The sequence below is a fragment of the Colius striatus genome, chromosome 8 (genome assembly GCF_028858725.1).
Source record: "Colius striatus isolate bColStr4 chromosome 8, bColStr4.1.hap1, whole genome shotgun sequence".
NCBI classification, from domain to species: Eukaryota; Metazoa; Chordata; class Aves; order Coliiformes; family Coliidae; genus Colius; species Colius striatus.
In genome coordinates, this window is record NC_084766.1 from 19,485,517 (window position 1) to 19,508,941 (window position 23,425).

Genomic DNA, 23,425 nt, shown 5'->3' on the forward strand with positions numbered 1-23,425 from the left:
TCTTGTTTTACTCTTCATTTTCTGATCATAGTACCCTAAATTTATCTGGTGCAGCACAGAGAACATAAGCTGATTGTCTCACCACAACAGATATTCAACCAGATTTTTGTATTTTTAATTTTTAAACGAGAGATCAGGAGAGCATAATGTCAGCTTAGTGTCTGGCACTGAGTTGTTAAGCTGTGATGGACTCAAGTTGAATCTGTCCAGGTAGATACCTGTCATGGTTTAGCAAGGGGCAGCTTTTGCTTGGTAACAGGGGGAGTGGGTTGCAGTGAAGACCCAGTAAAGAGTTTCTGGACTCTCCCCTGATTCCTGGGTTCATACCCACCTCCAGCCCAGCTGGGCCAATCTGGCGCCTCTGCCATCACTATTTAGGGATGGGAATTTGAAGTGCTGGCAGGAGGTGTAAGAGTGATACAAGATGGAGGCGACCACACGGACCCCACAGTTAGAGAAGGAGGAAGGAAGGAGGAGCACCACACCAGAGACCCCTCTATAAGCCACGGTGAGAATGCAGCTGTACCCCTGCAACCCATGCAGGGCCATGGCAGGACTGAGAGCCACCAGCAGCTCCGTGTGAGCACACGCAGTCTGTGTGAGGAGGCGGCCATGGTGCAGGCCTTGCTGGAGAGTCTGCACGCTGCAGAGCAGCCCCACACGAGAGGCAGAGAGGAGCTGCAGCTTTTGGGATAAACGCATATTGGAACAGCCCGTGCAGGGCTGCCGTGTGTGTGAGGTACCCACGGACTTGAAGGGAGGACTGGTGCTGAGCCCAACTACCCTGAGGAGGGACAAATGGCAGAAGCTATAAGGAAGAGACTGACTGAAACCCCCACAATGTTCCTTTCACATTCCTGGTGCCTCTCTTGTCTTGGCTGTTCTATCCTGTTGTTACACTAGCTAATAGAGAACTGATAGTGCAGTCAACCTACTACATCCCTTCAGCTACAGCAGAAGTTGTACATCACTTGTTTTCAGTACTTTGTATATTGATTCCACATGCTCATAAGGTAAGAACACCTATTCTCCCCTCAAAAGGAATATCCATTGTCATAAATATTTATCTAAATATCACAGATTTCTCTGATGTGCTCTCCTGTACAACTGGCCTACTTGGCAAGTTTTCATCATGATGACTTGCCTAGATATTATGATAAGTCATATTATTATTATTATTATCAAGGATAAAAGTCTTTTACTAGCTGAATGAGGAGTCATGTGGATTTGCCTGACCTTCTCTATCAAGACATGAAGGACATGATCCTACCTGGAATTGCACTTTCTGTGTTATTCAGATTTTAGGAAGAACTCTTCTATTCTGTTCCACCAGGTACAGTTGTACTCTAAATGAATTAGTATCTGTGGTGTAATTTGGAAAACAACTCCTAAAACCAAAAACCCAACTCTGTGAATATTTCTTATGTAGGCAGAGCAGTCGTCTGTAAGAAGATACTTTTCACCTCACCTTTGTGAAGGTCCTCCAGAAGCTGCTCTGTGGTCAAGTACATGAGTGCCCATATTTCTTCTTCCTCCAAAGGTCTTCCTTTTGCCCACAGGACCTCGGCCAGTGTCACACAGGAACTGTTCATGCTTCCTGCAAGAGAAATCAGATTTTGGACATATTAAAGCAGACTGAATTTCTCAAAGAAAACTGTATTGATTACAACTGTGCCCTTCTCTTGTAATAAGAAATATTTTGTAAGTAAATAAAGAGTAAATAAAGAGGACTGAACTGAGTGACTTCCTGTAATATTTTTGAGTCCTTTACTCATCATTTGAGACAAATCACATGATCTGTGTGGCAGATAGTTTTTACTCAGGAAATCTTTCATGAATATATGCTGTTCAAGCTTTGTGAGTGGTTATCAGAATGGTAGAGAATTGATTTTGCTGTTTGATTGGGTGTTCTTGTGTATAAAAACATGACAGGATCTAAGATAAAAAGAATGGCAAAGGACTGTAACATGAAAGGTTTATAAACACAGTCCAACAGAGCAACTGGATTTCATTCATTGTTCAGCAGATTGACAAGTAAAAGCTTGTAAACTCTTGCTGAATCCAACGATGACAGGTTTACTTGGTATCTGAATCTCAGAACTTGCAGTGCATCCGTATCAATATACATGTAAACTTGCTTTCTTTCACTAAACCAAATTGAAAGATAAGTAGTCCCTCTATGAGCTACTGAATAGCAATTTAGTAGCTCCCAGCACACTGTCCTATCTGACAGGAACATAAGACCTGGTGTACTGCAGAAGAGTTGGTCCACACAGTCTCCTTGTTTTATCTCAGATGCAAAGCAGCATCAGATCATTTATAGAAAGTTATCCAGTAATGAATCATAATGTCATAATTTACCCATTGGAAAAGTATTTTTCCTGATCCTAGCCAACTAGAAATTTACATGTGACTTGAGTATCAAAGATTCTTTTTCACTGATTGTCTTATCATATTAAATATTACCAAAAAAGATTTTGTTTTCCCTAAATGGTTCTGATTTTTTTTCTTTTACAGTTTTACATTTCTGCAGTTTACTAACCTAGGCAGAGATGCTCCAGGTCTACATATCTGTAAGGAAAACAGAAAACAAATTTAAAATTTGCTAAAAACTTTTGAACTTAATTTACACTTTGGCAGTTACCATCCTGTAACAGTGAGCTCTATAGGTTTGTTGTATGCTGTGTAAATAGGGGCATAAGAAAGTTTGGAAGTGATCCATCTGTTGCTTTGAGGTTTTAATATTGTCAAAAGACATTGTTGAAAGAGTGGGGACATTATGGCCTAGGATGCTATTGGCATGTGTGGGACTATAAATGCCACTGTAAAATCATAGAATCATAGAATGGTAGGGGTGGGAAGGGACCTTTAGAGATCATCCAGTCCAACTTCCCTGCCAAAGCAGGTCCATCTAGAGCAGGTCACATAGGAACACGTCCAGGTGGTTTTTGAAGACCTCCAAAGAAGGAGATTCCACAACCTCCCTGGGCAGCCTGTGCCAGGGCTCCATCACCCTCAAAGTAAAATAGTTTTTCTTATGTTTATATGGAACATTTTGTGTTGCAGCTTCACCACATTACCCCTTGTCCTGTTACTAGATACAATAGAAAAAAGGGATATTGCAACCTCCCGAGATCCATCATTTATATACTTGTAAATATTAATGAGATTCCCCCCTCAGTCTCCTCCAGACTAAACAGCCCCAGTTCCCGCAGCCTTTCCTCATAAGGAATATGCTCCAGTCCCCTGATCATCTTGATGACTGTGCTGGATTCTGTCCAGAAGTTCCCTGCCACTCTTGAGCTGTGGAGCCCAGAACTGGACTCAGGACTCCAGATGAGACCTCACCAGGGCAGAGTAGAGGGAGAGAGGAACCTCCCTTGACCTGCTGTCCACACTCTTGTTGATGCATTCCAAGACGCCATTGGCCTTCTTGGCCATGAGGGCATATTGCTGGCTCATGGGTAGTTCATTATCAATCAGGACTCCCAGGTCTCTCTCTGCAGACCTGATCTCCAGCAGTTCGACCCCCAGCCTGTACTGGTACGTGGGTTGTTCCTTCCCAGGTGCAGGACTCTGCACTTGTCCTTGTTGAACCTCATGAGGTTCCTCTCTGCCCAACTCTCAAGCCAGTCAAGATCCCTCTGAATGGCAGCACAGCCTCTGGGGAATCAGCCAGTCCTCACAGTTTGGTGTCATCAGCAAACTTGCTGAGGGTACACTCTGTCCCCTCATCCAGGTCATTGATGAAGATCTTGAACAAGACTGGCCCCAGAACCGATCCCTGTGGAACTCCACTGGCCACAGGTCTCCAACTCGATTCTGTGTCACTGATCACCACCCTCTGGGCTCTGTCATTCAGCCAGCTCTCGATCCACCTCACCGTCCACTCATCCAAGCCACACTGCCTGAGCTTTCTGATGAGGATGTTATGGGAGACAGTGTCAAAAGCCTTGCTGAAGTCAAGGTAGATGACATCTACTGCTCTCCTCTCATCTAGCCAGCCGGTTATGCACTCATAGAAGGCTATCAGGTTGGTCAAACAGGATTTCCCCTTGGTGAATCCATGCTGATTCCCCCTGACAACCATCTTTTCCTTCATATGTTCAGTGATAACATTCAGGATGAGTTGTTCCATTACCTTTCCAGGGATGGAGGTGAGGCTGAACGACCTGTAGTTTCCTGGGTCTTCCTCTTACCCTTTTTGAAGACTGGAGTGACATTGGCCTTTCTCCAGTCTTCAGGCACCTCAAGTATCCTCCATGATTGTTCGAAAATGATGGAGAGCAGCTTAGCAACTACATCAGCCAATTCCCTCAGCATTCACAGGTGCATCCCATCTGGTCCCATCATCTTAAGCTTGGCCAACAAGTCTTTAACCTCTTTCTTATCCACCAAGGACAAGTCCTCTATTTTCCACATCATCCTACTATCTTTGCTGAATTGAGCTTCCTGAGGGCTGGCGTTGGCCATAAAGACCAAAGCAAAGAAGGTATTCAGTGGTTCAGCCTTCTCTGTGGGCCCACATTCTACCTAATCTTCCTTTTGCTTCTGATGTACCACAAAAAACCCCTTCTTGTTTTCCTGTACTTTCCTGGCCAGGTTTAACTCTAAAAGGACATTATCCTTCCTGGTTGCATGCCTACATGCTCTGTAAAGATCCTATACTCTTCCTGAGAAATCAGGCCCTGTTCCCATCTTATATTTTCTCTCTGAGTTGTCCCAGAAGATTTTTGCTCATCCATGGACATCTCCTGACTCCTTTTCCTGCTTTTCTGCATGGGTATACACACTGATCCTGGGCTTGGGGAAGTGGCACTTCAACCAGCTCTCTTGGGCACTTCTGCCATCTAGGATTTATCTCATGAGATCCCTCCAAGTAGGTCTTTGAAGAGGCCAAAGTCAGCTTGCCTGAAATCCAGGGTCACAAAGGACTTCAGTTACAGCCTGAATTTTTTCCCTCTAATCACTTTTTCACCCTCTGTACACAGATCATTTACTACAACCATTCCTTCTCTGCCTGCAAGATCTGGTTTCTTTGACAGCTTCCCATTTATTATACAGTTTTCAAGGGAGCACTGCAAAAGCATTATGATGTTCTACAATAACAACTTGTTGCTGATTAATAGACTACTTAGACTTTGATTCATGGGGTCTTGTCCTGGCTTGCTATCTTCCAAACAAGGAATCACAACATTGGAAGAATGATCCCTTGCTGCAATCACTACAGGATTATGGACCAGCCTAGTGACATTTTAAACAGAAGCAGAGTCCTAATTTTAGGCCCTGTAGCTTCAAAGGGTAGTAAAGCTTCTTAAGAACCTAATCTTAATTAGAAGAGACAGACAAATCTTCTTAATCTAAGCCATCACCATTTCTCTTAATAATAAATTACTGTGATAGCATTTCACTTAACCTTGTGATACTGGGACTAAGCAATCAATTCACATCCCCAGAGCTAGAACCTGTGTGGTTTCTCCTTAAGAGTAATCCACCAGACTTTACTTAGTGCTGTTTTATTTGGGAGCATGCTAGAGGAAGGGGCACTGCTTTCCCTGTTTTAGATAGAAGTACTTATAGTGAAGGATTTCAGTGCTGATATTTCTCACTATTTAATAAACAACTATCCAGAATGCAGGTGTTACAGCTTTATAGAGCCAAAGTTAAATCAGTAATTATACCAGAGCTGCTTGATCTTTGTAGTGAATGTTTTATCTAAAAACAAAAGTAATGTCTCAGTTCAGTACCATGTATTAATTAAATGAATTCTCCTAGCAATGATGTATAAACTTATTCCAAAAAATATTAGATTTTATGGCCATGTAAATCATAATCTTCTTAAAGTGTAATAAATTAGTGCTTTAATGCAATGTAGAGATAATCAATGTGTTATTTTACAAGTAAATTGCCAATTGATTTTTAAACACTTTCAGGATGCTCTGTAATTTTGGGCTGTATTTTTGTATTTTGAGACCAGCATGATGTGATGTTTAACCAAAACTGAGTTACTGAGGGAAAAGTACATTTAATTTCCTTTTTGTAGTCAGACCACACTATGTATATAAAAGTGATATAAAGGTATTGTTATCATTGTAGCATTGCATGTATTTATGGTCCCTCCAATAAAGGTTATGATCCAGAACCAAACAATTCTGACCTTCAAACAAGCTATAACTGATAAGGAAAAGCAGACAAATCAGGAGACAAGAAGGAAAAAGTTAACAATAAGCTTGCAGAAAGGGATTTGATTGTTCATAGTAACACTATACATCAAGAAATTATCATAGAACTAATTGAGCCGACAGGGAAAAGATTAGAGCAGCAGACTTTGGAGTCTGGCCAGGATATAGAGGTTAGCATTTTTGTGCCTGGAAAAAGTACCAAAGGGCTTTCAGTGCTAATTTATGCTCTGAGGTCAAAGATAAATATTCCACTGAGGAAGAACGTAGTGCCATCCAAATTGGCAAATTAGCCTAAAATATTCTCCCTATTCTAATCCTTGCATTTCATTCATTTATTACTTGGACTGTCTTAAGACAGGCTTTCCCCTGGAGGAATTTGATCTACTCTTCTTGCATAGACATGAAAGGTACACTGAGGTGACATTTTGCCACAAACATCCACCTATTTATCACATTTCTTTCTAATTTTTTTTATTCTGTATTGCTATATTTTGTTTTATCATATGTGCAAGCTTTCATCAAAACAGTCATTGAAATCTAGGGTCAATGAAAGAAATTTAATTGATTATAAAACTATATTATTATTAACAACAATTTTACATCTGAATTGAACATCTAACAACAATCACACATTAGTAATTTCATATACCACAGTAGCTTTATATGCAATTTGGCTTTATTAGATTTGGCAATCTTCTTTAGTAAAACCTAAGGGAGCAACGTGGTTTTTGTCTATCTTCATCTTTACTTTTGCTGCTTTGTTGATGGTATAAAGACAATAAAAAAGCCAAAACTTACTACTTTTATAGAGAAACTGACCTCTCCTTATCAAACACAGTCATGTGAATTAAACACTCTCAAGATGGGAGATATGGTTATGGGATGGGGGATAGGGATGTGGTTTAGTTTAGTGATGGGCTTGGAAGTGTTAGGTTAGCGGTTGGACTTGATAATCTTAAAGGTCTTTTCCAACCATAATGATTCTATAATTCTAAGAGGAACAGGGCATCTGGATTCTGAAGTAAATGACAACTTTTTTAACGTAAGCCTATCAGAAACTGTTTACTGGGGAGTTGCTTCCTATAGCATGAAAGTCTTAATCCATTACAGGGATGATGGTGATAAAAAACAAACAAAAAAATGAGATCCTCAGATACAATAGTGAATAAGATGGTGAGGAAGAAGAAATCATGTTTAGGATTTGAAAATATGTTGCCAAGTTTGTTTCTGGTCTGCTTTTAAAGGCATAAAAGAGGACTATATTTGCCTCATTTGGACATCTTGTAAAACAATTGGAAATAAGAACTTTGGCAAAAAGTTTGTGAATAAACATAAAAATAACCACAAAAACAAAGGATTAACCTTGAGCAGGAACTAAGGATCCTGTGAACAGGAAAATTTAGTCTCAAACTAGAAACCCTTTTCAATTTTTACTTCCAGGAAGTTGTTCTTGCAGAGGTCTTTCTTCTGACTGAACATCCGGTTCTGCTTCATTACATTCTCTGTATATTGCAAAATATCTAACTGGAAACTTAACCAGCCTTTAAATTGTTGAATAGTGTAAAGAAACATAGATTTTGCAAGCAGTTGTCTGAGAAAGACGTATTGCTTATTTATGGTTTGGACATAAATGCCCATTATAGCCCTTCTGCTGGAGATGGCTGACTGATTTGGACATGGCTGAGCCACAAAGAAGCCATATAAGTAGATCCTCTGACAGATTTGAGAAGTTGCTAACCTCAGTCACTAAAGTAACTAAGAGAGTATGAGTGTAGGCTTGCACTGACAGACAAATATGAACAGGGCTTGTAATGAAATCTCTTCCTGTCATGGTTTTGTTTGGAGCTGTTTCTGGTAATGGGGTGAAGATGGGTCCTGTAAGAAGCTGCTCAAAACTCTCCCCAGCTCTGAGCCAGACCCACTTCAGGGGTTGAGCAAATTAGATGCCTCCATGGTCACTTTTTAAGAGGAAGCCAGAAGAGGAGGTTTCTTCCTCCTTCTTCCTGTTTCTTCCTTCTTCTGACCCTTCTTATGTTTAAGAGTAGTCCTGTGATGAGTATTTATGTTTACATCATTATGACACAAGACTTCAGAGATTTCATCAAGGAGGACTAAAAGTTAATTGAAGATTAGAAATAAAACACAGATAATATCTGCCTAAGGGTGAGACAAATGCTTTTTTAATATCAAATATGCCAGATACTCTACAAAACATTCTTCCAGCCTATCTCAGGATTTTCTGTGCAATAAATCAAACTCATAATACAAAATTAGGGGGCTTAAAAATAGGGAAAATATTAATATTTAGATTGATTTGTAGTTTTGAAATCTTCGGTGATAATTCCAAACTAAAATGACAGACTTTACACTCTGTCCTAGCCGAGCAGTACCTTTACGTGACAAGACAAACACAGAATATTTCCTCTAGCCAGAGGTAGAGTGTGAATGGATGCACTAGCTTCAATTTCACTCTGTTTCTGACTTTCCTGAGTTGTGGTGGCAGAGACAGCATTTATCATGAACCTGAATCAGGGTCAGAACTACCCCTGCATTCTGTAGGAGCTTTCTCCAGGAAGAATGTAGAAACATTTTTTAAATTAAAAATTCTCCTAGCATGCAAGCACACTACATCTTTGATGTACAGAACCATTTCTGAATTGAAATTTGAAGATTGGGCTTGCTTTTTATAGAGGCACAAGATTATTGCATGGTATGTATTAAATTAATTTTGAGTCTCTACAGAGAGTTTGTGATCAGTGAAATAATTCTGCCCCACTCAAGGGTGTTGACACAAGTATTCTTAAATGAACAATTTTCACATGTGCATAGAGTCATAGAATGGTAGGGGTTGGAAGGGACTTTTAGAGATCACCTAGTCCAACACCTTGCAGAAGCAGGTCCTCCTGGATCAGATCCCATAGGAACATGTCCAGGCGAGTTTTGAAGACCTCCAAAGAAGGAGACTCCACAACCTCCCTGGGCAGCATCACAATCTTTTGTTGCTCAAGACTACATTTTGTTTGCTACTTTAAAAAAAATCTAAACCCTGTAATTTGGAATACTACATGGAGATTTGGAGAGGTATTGGTCTCCAAAACAACCAGGATTGGTTAGGAGATACTGAAAAAGCACTGAAAGCTATGAATAAACTGTCAATGAGAACCCTAAACCTGTTTTGATTTTGGTCTGATTCATACAAGCCACAAAACTGTAACATGCAATTGTCTACAGAGAATCTTTTATCACTTTGGTCTGCAACTGTGAGCCTTGGATAGGGTCTGACTGCATCTATTGTGTTGATGACAGTTCTTCTCTAATAGTTCAGGCTATATTTTGGTTTTGAAGAAATGTACTCTTCCATAAAATAAACTAAACTTATAAAAATACAGTATGGAAATTATTTACGAAGAAATTACAACCAAATATACTGGTTTTACAGGCACCTATAATATTTTATAGACGTCTATAACATTTAAAATTGAAAAATCAAGTTAATTCTCAGTCAGTAAATTCTCAAAATATATTAAAATGCAGTCAAATTGAATTAAGGGAATGTTGTTGCTATTAACAAACTAATGACTGATACTGCTAATCTTAGGTGAAATTCAGAAAAAGCTATACTGAAAATAAACGTAATATAGTATCTTAATCATAACTGTATTAATGTTTTAGAAAAATAAAACAGGAGAGAAACTGAGAAGATTAAATGTCCTCACTCTGTACTTCAAACTTTATAAAAAGTCTACATTAAACTGAGCTTCTTCTGTATATAAGGTATCTTAGGGCAAATATGTTCAAAGTTAGTTCTTGGCACATGCTTTTTACTGGAAGATATAACCATATTAACTGGATAAAAAGTTGGATAATTATTAATTACTTCACTTAAGTACAACTGACTAATTTCTCAAAATTTGGTCCACAAAATACCAAGAAAGTTTAGGTACGTGAAAAGTTGGAAGAGACTTAAAAGCGGATACTTTTTTGCAAGATCTTGTTTAAAATGTATTTAAATAATAACTTGATTTATTCACACATCTTCTGTATACAAATTCTGTACTCTGATTCATTTTACATTTGTTATCATTTTGGAGAAAATACACTGTATTCCTTACACTAGAGAGCTAGATCTCATGAAGTATGAAATTCAGCTGTCCGAAATACAGATTGGAAATTTATGGATTTATCATTTGAAAAAGCACTTAAGATGATATTAAAAAATTCTATTCAAATAAAGTAGGCAGGTGGAGCCGAATCTGTAAATACTGGTAAGTCAATAAAGGAATTGTCTCATTGCTAAAGCACAATTTTTCCTTAGAAACATTATGCCACAGAAATCATAGCTGTAATGATATGGCCTCCATTAGATGACATTTTTTTCACCTTCTAATGTAAATTTCTTTATTTCCTTTCTAGAAGCATGCACTTTTATAACTAGGGGAATTAACCAGACTATTGCAAAACATTCAGCACTCAAGAGAGATGAGTTTTATTGCTGAAGAGAACCAAACTTCATTGTTAGGAAATCATAAACTTCTCATGGAATGGGCCATTCTTTAAAAAGTCTAATTCTTGAAGGACAAAGCCGAAATCCAATTTCTGAACAGTGTGGTTTATGTGCCTCTCTGTAGTGAATTTCATGAGCTGAGTGATAAGTGTATTAAAAAATGCCTTTATTACAAGATCCATGGACATTGTTCCTCAAAGATGCAAAATGTTATTGATGACAAAAGAAAATGTAGAGGAACTCCGCATCCGACAGATTCAGACTTACAGGACCAAATTCTGATTTGCTCTTTACTTGAAAAGGAACCTACCTGTGAATTCCAGAGGAGATGATTACACTGTCTGCAGTCACTTTCCAAAGGAGTATTCTTTTAGTAGAAATGTATAAAAACGTCTCACTGGATAACTCCATTCAAAATAAAGTGCTATGTTTGTTCTTGATAAGCTTATTTGCCATATCACCTCCACCCTGGCTGATGTCATCCCTCAGGTACCTCATAGAATATCTATGTCAGAGAGCTACTGCCATTCTTTTTTTTTTTTTTTTCTCATATGCACCTTTCATGAACAGCTCATTCTAGAAGACATGTAGTACCAGAAATAGTAGGACAAGCAGAACTTGAGCAGATAATCCTGCTGTAGTCAGTGCTGCTGGTTTGCCTATATGCTAAACAGGTACTCTAAGGTTTGTTTTTGAGTTCTGAAAGTTTCACAGCTATACCTTTGTTTGCAGTAGAATGATATCCAAAGCTTCCGATCTTGATTCTGATGCTAACTGGCTCTATCAACTGAGAAAGTCTCACTATCTTCTTTCACTACACCACTGAGGATGATGTGGTTTGCTATCATTAGCAATCCACTGTGGATATAAATAGTAAATTACCATTATTTGTATTCCTCTGGAATTTCCATCTAAAAAATTCTAAAGTAGTACTGTTTACAAAGCATATGCAGAAACTTCAATAAAATAACACTCCTTTAATATTAGAAACTGCTAACTGTAGTGCAGGGACTTACCAAGAAACATGTTGGAGAGCAATAGAAAAGAAATTAAGAAAATAGTTTCTTAAATGAAAGTCTTTAGTACCAGCTTGCAGTCACTAGAGTCATGTCTTTCTGGTGTTTGGAGTTCAGTGCTGTTTTCTAAAGAACAGTACTCAGTATAAATCCATGAATAAATAATGTACTTAAACAAGTTTTGCAGAATTATGTGGACTGTATTATACAAATTAAGACTTCTCCCTGTCATAAGAGCAGTAACAACTTAGTACCTTCTATTCCTTGGCCTTAATAGAAAATAAAAATAGGCTGAGGTATCCTGAATTTTTATCAGCAAAATTCTGTCATGGGTGAATGTTCCTAACTCCAGAAGAAAGCAGGATGGACTGAGCACCGACATTCTGCACCACAATCTGACCAAATCTGCATTATAATTTTTCATACAGGCAAGCAACCTTCTAATTAGAATTAGAAAAATACTTGAGAGAAATGGAATAAGTTTTACGGTTAAAATAAGGGTAAATATTAGATACTGCTGTACAAAGCCCAGAAGATGAATGCTTTAATACTTATTATACTTATTTAATTGATAATGAGAATAGGAGAAATATGCAAGAACCTACCTGTACAAGTTGGACAGATGTTGCATCCAGAATAGTCTGAAATCTTCTATATTTTTTCCCAATATTGATTAGATTGTCATAGTTGTAAACATCCCATTAAATATATTCAGAACTTAACTTTGATTTCTGTTTCTTGTTTTTTCCCTCTTTCCCTGTCCTTCTTTCCTTCTATCTTTTTCTTTCTCTCTCTCTTTTTCTTCTCTCTTTGCACTGCTTTGTTTATATCTTGTAACTAAGCACAAGTGGCTACGCAAGTTCCTTCCCTTGCTTGCAAGCCAAGCCTAGCAGCTCCTGGTTTGAAGTTGAGGGCAACGTCATATCTGCTGAGGCTGTTTACACTCCTTCCTTTTTTTTTTTTGTAGTTCACCCACCAGGTAATAAGAGTCAGCTTTTTGGAAGTGACTCAATATAAATCTCTGGGTCCATCAACATATAAGAACTCAATTGGATTACCTGACGCACATGGGAGCATTAAATCTAAAGCCTTGTAGACTGATGTCACTTTCAGCCCCTTGCCAATCCAGAGAGAATCAGTACACCGAAGCAGAGTCTGATGGTCTAAGAGCATGAGTGTATCTTTTATGAGCAGTAAAATCCTTCAGTCTCAATAAACAATGTGGAAAAGACTTTGATGGATCCGTCTAGCAGAAAAAAAACCCCACAACTGAAAGAAAGGAATTTGATTATGTTTTTAATATGGCTCAACCTGAAAGATTCTGGTTAATTATTGCAGAGTGCAGCTTTGCTCAGAGCAGGGCAAAGGGAGTTTGTGGGACACTGCTTCACAACTGTAAGCTGGACATAAGAAAGTGAAGAAAAAAAACCCTACCAAACCAAAGAAGGTTCTATTAGACTTATTGAATAAGCTCTTCACATGAACTGTTCCTCTATTCTCTCCACTTGTTTCTCTTGGCATTCTATTTTATTCCTTTATCTTGAAAACAGCTTTCTTCTGGTTTGAGTTAAACAGAAGTCTCTCTGCCTCCAAAAGTCTGAATTAATTTATTTACTTCCAAGTGTTAAAAAAAAGGTAGTAAAAAAAGAAATTATCAAACTGTATGTTATGTATTGCAATTGTAAATATCCACTTTTATGATATTGTTAGTATCCAGAGAGAGTAAATAGTATTTTTTTTTAAATAAGATCCTAAAAAAATGGGGTGGCACAGCAGAAAATAAGATATGCTGAAAAAGGTCAAAAGCTACAAGGAGAAAATATTCATGGCAGGCAGCCATCTCTTTTGCTGTCCGTGTCTATGGTAGATGCAAGTTAAGATTATTTTACCATCAGAAGCTGAATTCATCATTACTGTAGATCTTCATATTGTTTATCAGCTGGCTCTCAGTGATATTCTTCATGTCTTATCCTTCTTTGTCCTGTGAGACTGTCTCTGCTCTTGTTCTAGGAAGTACTTGGAGGATCCTTCACTTTCTCTCTCCAGCTTTGTACAAACATTCCACAAAGCTACATTTGTTCACTCTCCCTATAATTTGTCCCTGAGCAATATGATTTGCAAACAGAATTTCAGTGACAATTTATAGGCTAGTGCTTCATAGAGGTTTTCACGGTAATTTTTTCTCTTCATGTCTAAAAGAATACCTTGGATTGTTTCTCTTTGCCTAACTTCATGCAAATAGTCATTTAAATTTAACACAGTAAAAGAAAAAGCCCTCTTATTTCGGTATTTCTCCCTCCTTTTCCCTTTCTTAGTCACTGTGAATGATGCCACTGTTATTCCTAGACTATATTCTGGGTTTCAGGTCTTCTTCCTGGGTTAACCCTTCCACTGTATCTGGATCTTGACACGTGCCTTTGAATAAAATTTGTAAGCTATGATGGTTTTCATCGCTTTAAACAAAATTTATTCAGGCTTTCATCATCTAAATTGCTGCTCTCTCTCCTCTGACACTGAAAAACACAATGTTGTGTTATCCAAAATGTCACTGAAAAACATTTTGCTGAATTCTTACACTAGACATATCACCCATCTTTGTATATTCCTTCTCTGGTCCCTGTTCTTTATAGCAGCAAAATAAATTTATTTATTTTCTAAATTGCACCTTGGTCCAGAAGCCATAAATCTGATCTGAGGGGCAGTCTACCAGTAATGTAGGCAAGAATAAAACTAGGTAGAAAAGTCCTATATCTGAGATGTCTCGAACAGAACATTTTGGAATTGGCAAGCCAACATTTCCTGATAAATCTTATCAACTGTGCAACAGAACTATTTGTTGACCATTTTCCTGTGTTCACTAGGACTGATACTACTCTTCATTTTTTTGGATCCACAAATCCAAATACCAACACATCAGCAGAAAGCTGCTGATAAAAAGAAAGTCTGAATATTGATGCACCTTGGCATGTATTCAGTCTGATTATCCAATACGGTCATACTATCAGTAGAAAAACAACACAGAAGTTTGTGGCTGTTCTTTCCCCAGGTAATGAGTGGGGAGGAGATAGGAAGTTATTTATAGTGGTGCATTTGTAGCTACCAGATTTGATTTAAGTGGATGTGTGCATAATGCTGTTTGTGGAGTTAATAGGGTGTGTGGCTTCTTGAATCATTTTGCTAGCAATAACGTGTTGTGTGAATATGCTCCTATTAAATCAGGTAGAAATGTTAATTTGATTAGTTAATCAAAGTTCCTGGATATTTTATGCTCCATTGGTTTAAGAAAATACTCAATCATTTTTTTTCTCATAAAATCATGGGCCCAAAGCAAACCTGTGGTAGTTCTGTTGGTGTAAGTAACAGTTCCAGATTTGTGAAACCAATTTCTCACCCATGGTTCCTCCTCTATTCTAAACAGTCACTGAAAACAGACATTTTAGAAAAGTATTCACATCACCTTGGTCTGAACCAAAGTAGTATTTCAGACTCATAAACTCAAAACAGGGAGTATGAGAGCTTCACTTGAGTACATTCTATTCATCCATTGAATCCTTACTGTATACACATAACATGTATGTAATTGTGGCAAAGTTTATATAACTAGATCACTATGAAAGAAGGTTAACAAGATGAAAGGCTCTTTATCCCAGTGATGGAACTACTGGATGGAGGCTTAGGATCTCCCTTATGTTCCATCCAGCTTTCTGAGAACTAGCAAGAGTTAGAATCCAATTATTCTCTGACATTAATGCCTTTTCATCCCACAGAAGCTGAAGTGTGGGAAGCTCTTAAAGTTTACATAAAGCTGAGGAATATTATTTACATCTCACCTGATGGTGGTACAAGCAGGCTGTCAAAACTACAACCGCAGGTCAAACAAGGGGTTTCTGTCAAACAGAGAAGATTCACAGTGCTTCTATTAAGTTTTAACTAGTTTTAGTTCAGAGTCCCATGGAGTGGATTATAAACTGCTTGAGCTGTCAGAGCTAAATGTTAATCACTGGAGCCTTCAGAAAAAAAGCAGGAAACCTCTCTTTTTGTTTTAAGTCTGCTCAAGTAATAAAATAGGACCTAACCACTTCCGCTGATAGTAAATTGCCATGCAGAATCCCGATATCCACTATACAAACAAATTAAAGTTTTATTTCCATAATGGTTTCTAAGTAGATTTGAATTCATCTCATCATCTATATTTAGCTTAGCAAAGTAATATAGGGATGTGAGCCTATGCTCTTGTTCTGGTCTTTGCTGTCATGGGTATTTCACAGCAGTATCTTCACAAGAATCAGGTCTGATTTGTGTAGCTCTGATCTCATTTTTGAAGAAAAAGAAGAGGCCAATATGTAAAAAAGATACAAAGAAAGGATCTATGTAAGGAAAATAATTTCAAATTAACAGTTGAACAAACATATCTAAATAGCCTGTTTCCCTCTAAGAAATAATTCCTAAATTAATTTTAAAATCCCAAACACTAAGCTGACAGTGGAGGTATTTTGGCATTTGTTTTTAAATTTTTGTTTGAAGGGAGCAGGAAGCCAATGTACCTTACCTGCCACTGGTGACAATAACAGGTTTTTGTTAAGAATACAGTTGGCAAATGTTGGGTCAAATCCCTGAGAGGCTCTAGATCTTTAGAAAATCCTATAAATGGTGAAACTCAATTCAAATATCACTTTTAATACAATCTTTTTAATTTGCTTTTATTTCTTATAATGCTTTTGAGCTGTGATGCGAGGCAACAAAACACGACTGGACAAATAACTCATGTTTGTGACACCTGATTGCAGCTCTGCTGATCTCATAAGTAATCCAATGAGTGGCAATATTCCTGTGATATATCCTTCAGTGCATTTTTCTAGGATATAAGAAGAGAGGCTATGAAGCAAGTAATCCATGATAATACATGATATAAAATACAAACTGATACTGTTTAATGTCAAATGTCCTCTGTAATGTGAGTTACTCTCTAACTAAGAATTGCAAATTCAGGTCATTAATCGGAGGAAAGAAAGAGTGAAACTTCTTTAAATGTTTCTTGAATATGATGATGGAATTCCATGTTTACACTCCATATATGATTTCACTAAAAATAACTATTTTACCCAGCAATGACATGGATACTGGTTACAAGGAAAAAAAATAAAATCCTTTTTTCTCTCTTGGCCACCACAATGAAACCTGCATACAGGTTTCAGATATGAAACTTGATAAAAATATATCTTAATTCCAAAATCCTAAAATGAGGGTACATAAGTACTCACAGAGTAGTTATGTACAATGCAGAAAAGTGTGCAGGCACTGAACTAGCACAAAGAGGCAAAGCTTCACCAAGTCTTTGCTTACTGCTAAGTGATGACATTGTGGAGTATAGGCATAGCATACACTATTAATTACCTTCAAAATGCCAAGTCAAGAGAGATAAAGCTAAGTTGTCTGTATTTCTCTACCTACCATTCAGCTCACAGTCCCCACAGTTGTTTTTCAAATTTATATTCGGAAGTTATTAAGTTTTATATTGGGGTCATTACATGGAATACTAGATTCAATTGACATTTAGACAGGGAAATTGATGTCAATCAATTTAATTTGAAATACAGTCATTTCTAGCTCTTTTTAGAGAAAATATATGACACATTATCAAATGTGGGAGAGGTGTTAGAATTTAGAAGCTGAAATTAAAACACTCTGACAAAAATTGGTGCACTCCTAGTAAGTCTTCCTTTTGACCAGAAAGATGCATTGAACAAGTTTAGGGCTAAAAACATTGGATGCTAGTTGGGGAGAACATAACTGAAAGTTTGCCTTCACTAACTGCTGAATTAAATACCAGAGGCATCAGTGGTGTTGTTCAGTGTAAGGTCACTAAATTTAGGTCAACTTTGAATGGTCCCATGGAGCAGAAACTATGAACAAACAATGGTACAGGGTGTTTTCCAACTTTATTCACCTTATAATGACAAGAGAGAAATAGCTGATTTATATATAGGGCCAAGTCCCTATGGCCTTGTTCTGAATCCTGGAACTGTCTTTTGCCATTTCTCTGGAATTATTCTTGGAAACTCAAATCCAAAGTCTTCACTGATAAGGGTATAGGAAGGTAGATCAAGCATGTCAGTACACAATTTAGAAAGAGAAAAGTGGGGTACAGGTATACATGAGAAGTATGTTTGGTAAATTGCTGAACTAAGACCCTATGTGCAGAAAAGCTGCACACATTTACAATCAATCTTTCCCCAGTAAAGAAATCACAACTTGACTTAGGTAGAATATACTGCCACAATCCAATCCAGTGAATCCACTGTCTAATATTCTCAGATAATACCAAACCCCAAGAACTTTTCCTGAATTGACCCGTGTAAAATTCCAATTGAGGAGTACTATAAATAAAGCACCCTACCCTATGTTGATATCAGTGTACAGAAATATGAAGCATGTGATACTATGAATAGTTTCGTGACAGTGAAATGACATTTGTCTCTTCAATTTCCAGTTGACTGAATATGTCTAATTGTTATGGTTTGCCATGACAGTCTTTTCTGGTAAGGGAGAAGTGGCTGTAAACATGGCTCCTGTAAGTAATTGATTTAAGCTCTCCCCAGCTCTGAGCCAGACCCACTTCTGAGGCTGAGCCAATTAGACACCTCCACCATCACTTTTTAAGAAGAAACTAGAAGAGGAGATTTCTTCCTCCTTCTTCTTCCTGTTTCTTCCTTCTTCTGGCCCTTCTTCTTTCTTCTGGCCGGTGGTGGTGCAAGGAGTAGGAAGAGTGAGAGAAACAACCATGCAGACTCCAAGGTCAGTGATGAAAGAGAGGAGGAGGTGTGCTGGAGCAGAGGCTCCCCTGCATTCTATGGAGAGAACTGGTGAAGCTGAGATTTATTTGCATTTCTTTAAAGATCCCACATCAGTGGTAGAGACTCATTTTGATAATGACCCTGTATCAGGGGCAGAGACTCATTTTGCTAAAGCTGGCCCCAGACCAGGGGCAGTGATTCACTTCATTAAAGGCCTCAAGCCAGGGACAGTGACTATGGCTGGAGGAGGTCGTGTCTTGTGGGAGGGACCCAATCGCTTCACTACAGACCCCAAGCCAGGGGCAGTGATTTTCTTCTTTAAATCTATGGCCGGAGCAGGCCATGTCCCGAGGAAGGGACCCAATATCCACAGTTGTAACTGTGGGAAGGAGCCCACAACAAAGTAGCTCATTAAACTTATGCCCAGAAGAGGCCTTGTCCAGGGAGAGGGACCCTGTAACTGCAGAAACTGCAACCATGGCAAAGAATCCACACCAAAGTAATTCACCAAGGACTGTGTCCCGTGTGAGGGACTCTGTATCGACAGAAGCTGCAACTGTGGGGAAGAACCCACACCAGAGAAGTTCATTAAAGACTGTGTCCTGGGGGAGGAACCCCATGTTGGAGCAGGGGAAGAATGTCAGGAGTCATCCTCATCAGAGAAGACAGAAGCAGCAGAGCCCATCTGTGAGAGACTGACCACATGCCCCATTCCCTGCCCCCCTGAGCTGTTGAGGAGGGACGAGGTAGAGATATTGAGAGCAGTGAGCTGGGCCAGGGAAGAAAGGAGGGATGGGGGAGGGAGACCTTAAAGTGCTGGTTGTAATTTTCTCATCATCCTACTCCCTTTTTGCTTTTATTCCGTTCTGTTTCTTGTCAAATAAACTTTCCTACTTTCCTCTCTAAGTTGAGTACTGGAGTCTGTTTTGCCCGGAACCGTAATTGGCAGCGAGCCCTCCCTGCCCTTGTCTTAATCCACAACAACCTTGCTTATCTTTTTCCTCTTATTTTGCTGGAGCCTCTGCCATCCTAACAAGGGTGGGGGTAAATGGGGGCACCGAGCAAGAGACTGTGGTGGTGCTTCTGTGCTAGCTGGGCCAAATCACTACACTAATGATTGTATATACTTCACTTTGGTATTCATATATACTTTACTCGATATACATATTAATATAAACTTGCTGTACATGAAATTATGGCAGCTCAGAAGGAACTTTGCAGGATCAGCAGAGAAGAGGGTTAATAGTACTAAAGACATTTTGGATAACTCAACATGCAGAAATGTCATTTTCACTGAGCTTCAGCCTCCCTTATCCATGAACACAGCCTCACCTTGGTGTTTCCAGCTATAACCTGTCCCATGGTGCCCCATGGTGGCTGCTTGCCTTCCGTTAACTGTTGCTCAAGTCAGCAGGTGCTCGATTTATTAAAAAAAAGTATTCACCTCAGTTGAGGACTACTTGCTAACAATCAGAATTCAACTGTAAAACAGTATTTGGCAACTGCTGAACTACATTCTCATTCCATTCAAAAAGGGACTACAGGTCCCTCCAGCTAGTTACTTGTTTTCATACTGTATTCAAGACATTATAAATAAATTAGCAGTTACAATGTTTCTTTTATAAGGTTCTTGTTTTCTCTAATTCTTTAATAAAACGAAATATTTTAACATCAGCTATATTTATCAAGAATTAGAATCTGTTATTCTTGGTTCACTTTTCTTTGTACATACTGCTATGTTTATTTCACGTAAACAGTTGTATTACTTCTAAAATTTTCTAAAATGTTTCAAAGTCTGGATTTTCTTTCCACATATTGTTTCCTCCTAGCAAACAATATTTAGCAACCTACTTTCATAAAAGGACATAGATGTAGATCCTGGCTGTGACTTAAGCCCTAGTGTGGACAAACTGGGGCCTCTGAGTATTCAGAATTCCTGATTATCTCTTCTTGATGAAATAATTAGTAAAATGAGGGGAAGGTTAGTTAATTTGTTTAATTTCCAGAGGGTCTCTTTCATTGCTGCAGGGTATGTAGCTGCCTATGTGACGATGACTTATAAACATCTGAAATAAGTGATAGACTTACACGCACAGCTATTTGTCTAAATATTCATATCTTGTAGTTATGACCCATGCCTTGTTTCGCTTTGCAGCTTGTTTAAAAATGACTGTAGGCATATTCAGATATTTACTAGAAAAACAGCTACCATTGTTTAAGCAATTACCATCTTGTATCTGTTCACTACAGCTGCACTCAGCTGAAGTGCATTGTGTTACTACGTTTATTACACTAATCCATTTTGTTGCAAAAGTAATTATTCTTTAGAATAGATGTTTTATGGGCAAAAATGACTACTGCATCTGTCTCTGGGTCTGGTTTTTTATGTTATTATGTTCTAATTGTTGGCATTTTGATTTTTGTACATCAAAATTTGAGTTAGATACTCAGATCTATTGTCTTGACTTCAAAGGTTTCAACCTGAATTGTTTGCTCTGCAGTTTATAAACATCAATATATTAAAACCATGATAAGAATGTAATGAAAATATTAAAAAATGACAAAATTATGTTTTAATGTAATTTCATGACTGATGAATCCAGACATTTTATTATAATGTTCATAAACATACTTGTATACCCATGTATGGGAATGAGAAAGCTTGTGGTATTTTGACATAATTCAGATTTAACTTGTAGCTTTTTCAATTAAAAATATTTATTAAACACTCAATAGCTGCTTATTTTCAAAAAATTTTGTATTTTCTTGTATATCAGTCAGGACAATCCAGAAAACGGTTTCCACCCAGACATGTGCAATATATCAGTACAGCCATTACCCTTGTAAGAAAATACCTCTGCAAAGCAGTTTTGAAACAATACTATAGTGATGCTCAGTGACATTCTCAGAATTCTACTTTTTTTTTTTTGTTTTGAAAAAATTGATTGCACCCATAATCAAAGAAACCTTTGCCCTTACTTAGATATTACTTCAATGTCTTGAAAATTCTGCGTAGTGTACAGGAACTTTACAGCCTATCTATTATCTTTACTTGTTAAACCATTATACTGGTAAGTAGCAATTTATTGTATGAAATTCTTATCTTCCCGTCACATATTCCCTTCATAAAATCTTTACATATTTTGGAGTCTCTACTAAAATATGCAATGCTTCTTCATCAGGCTTTGCAGCAACACCAATCTGATGGGTTTTGTGTATTTTTTGCATCATTATTTCTGATGCTTATCAGGTCTACATGCATTAGATGCTGATGGTGTACAAGGATGTGAGGACCAGTTTTAAAAAGTTATTTAGAAACACATCTTTGTTTAAAAGAGTAAACATTGTAAACTATAAAATCTTAATGAGAATTTGGTTATGCCCCAAAAAAGAAATGTGACAAATCTGCATCCTAAGTAAAACATAATTTTATACTTGAAAGGAACTGTTGTCCTTGCAAATCTCAATGCAATCTTACTTCAAATGGAATTACCAGGAACAGTAACTCTCCCAAAAGGGTTAATCACGCCAGTGATCCTGCAAGGCCATGGGTCTTGTTACAAGTAACTGAACTGGCTAAACATAAAGTTATTCTGGCTGTTCTTGCTGTGCAGAGGAGGCCAGAGTTTGACTCTGGAGGTCTATCTCCCAACAGAAAGAAACATCTGACCATGCCCTGCATCAGTCAAAATCAGCAGAGTAGTTTAACCTGTTAGTGAAGACAAACATGATTAAATTTTGCATGTAGTGTGTTTTGGGGATTCATATTGCCCTTTCTGCCGTCTGAGCTTTGCCTTTTGCCTATGTAAATATGGAAGGGAATGCAAAGTCTGTCTGTGATCTAACATCCTGCCACCAGAAAAAGCCTCAAAGACAAAACTTGCCCCCAGTTCTGGGGCAGTCCCACAGACATGGTCAGAGGTGAAGTGGGAGGTATGTCTTAGAAACATATTTAATACCCAGTGGCAGCTCAAGAGGACAGGGGATAGAATCGGATCAATAGTTTTATTTTGGGGTTTTTTTTTTTGTACAGATATAACGGAAACATCATATATATCTCTGGGGATCTGTAAAGGAACCACTTCTAAGAAACAGAATGAAATCAAACTAGCTTAAATTGAGAATTTTAAGGGCAGAGAGTGCAGAGATCTCACTAAAATGGGCATATGTGTAGTAAGTATGTAGAAAGCTTTAAGCAAGTGAAGATTTAACACCAAGACATTGGGCAAAACTGGAATATTATGAAGCACTGTCTTCACTATGTAAAAAGCCATGCTTATGGCAGATGGAGAGAAGCTGTTGGCAGCAACAACCTTGCTGTAATCTTTGGAATCTTCAAAAATGTGGCATAGGCTGCTCAAATGTTTGACAATGAACTAAAATGAAATGTCCGTTTTTTGCAGTGCCCTGTGCCTAACTAACAGACTTCATGTGTTTTTGTAAACAGTAAAAATATACAAAGGCTTGCTTTAATCATATTGACGTGGCTTCAAGGTTATGAGAGGCCTCCTCTTGTCTCTAAAGGTGCATTCTTGGGAAAAAAAGAAAAAAGAAAAAAAGAGAGCACTCATGGCAGGTGCCAAGAGCCAAAGGCAATGGTAATGAATAACTCAAAATCCCACAAAGAAGCACGGAAGATTTAGAGGGAAACCAGCGCCAAAACAGATGCAGAACAACAACAACAAAAGTTACAACGCTTGAGATAAAGCGCTGGCACGCCGAGCACACAACAGGGCGCCGAGAGCTGCCAAGGGCGTGCAAGATGTCTTCAAGCAGCAGAAAAAATGATGCCAGAGTGCAACGGTTGACTGCTCTGGCGGAGAGCGTGAAGGCAACGATCCGCAAAATGCAATCTTCAATGAAAGCCCCAGCATGAACGGAGGCCTGGTGAAGAGGCGTAATTCAGGAACGGCACTGCTCCAGAGAAGA

At 38.2% G+C, this 23,425-nt stretch overlaps 1 protein-coding gene across 1 annotated transcript in view; it reads right to left on the bottom strand.

Annotated features, from left to right (window-relative positions):
* FRMPD2 (FERM and PDZ domain containing 2) overlaps positions 1 to 4,473 on the bottom strand; it is a 61,403-nt gene extending 56,930 nt beyond the window's left edge. Inside the window, exons 1-3 of the mRNA XM_062001700.1 lie at positions 4,328 to 4,473; positions 2,543 to 2,571; positions 1,469 to 1,597 (exon numbers count right to left, since the gene is read on the bottom strand). Of these exons, the coding sequence (XP_061857684.1) occupies positions 1,469 to 1,597; positions 2,543 to 2,571; positions 4,328 to 4,473 (304 nt within the window). The remainder of the gene's footprint in view (positions 1 to 1,468; positions 1,598 to 2,542; positions 2,572 to 4,327) is intronic.
* Between the last annotated feature and the right edge of the window lie 18,952 nt (positions 4,474 to 23,425).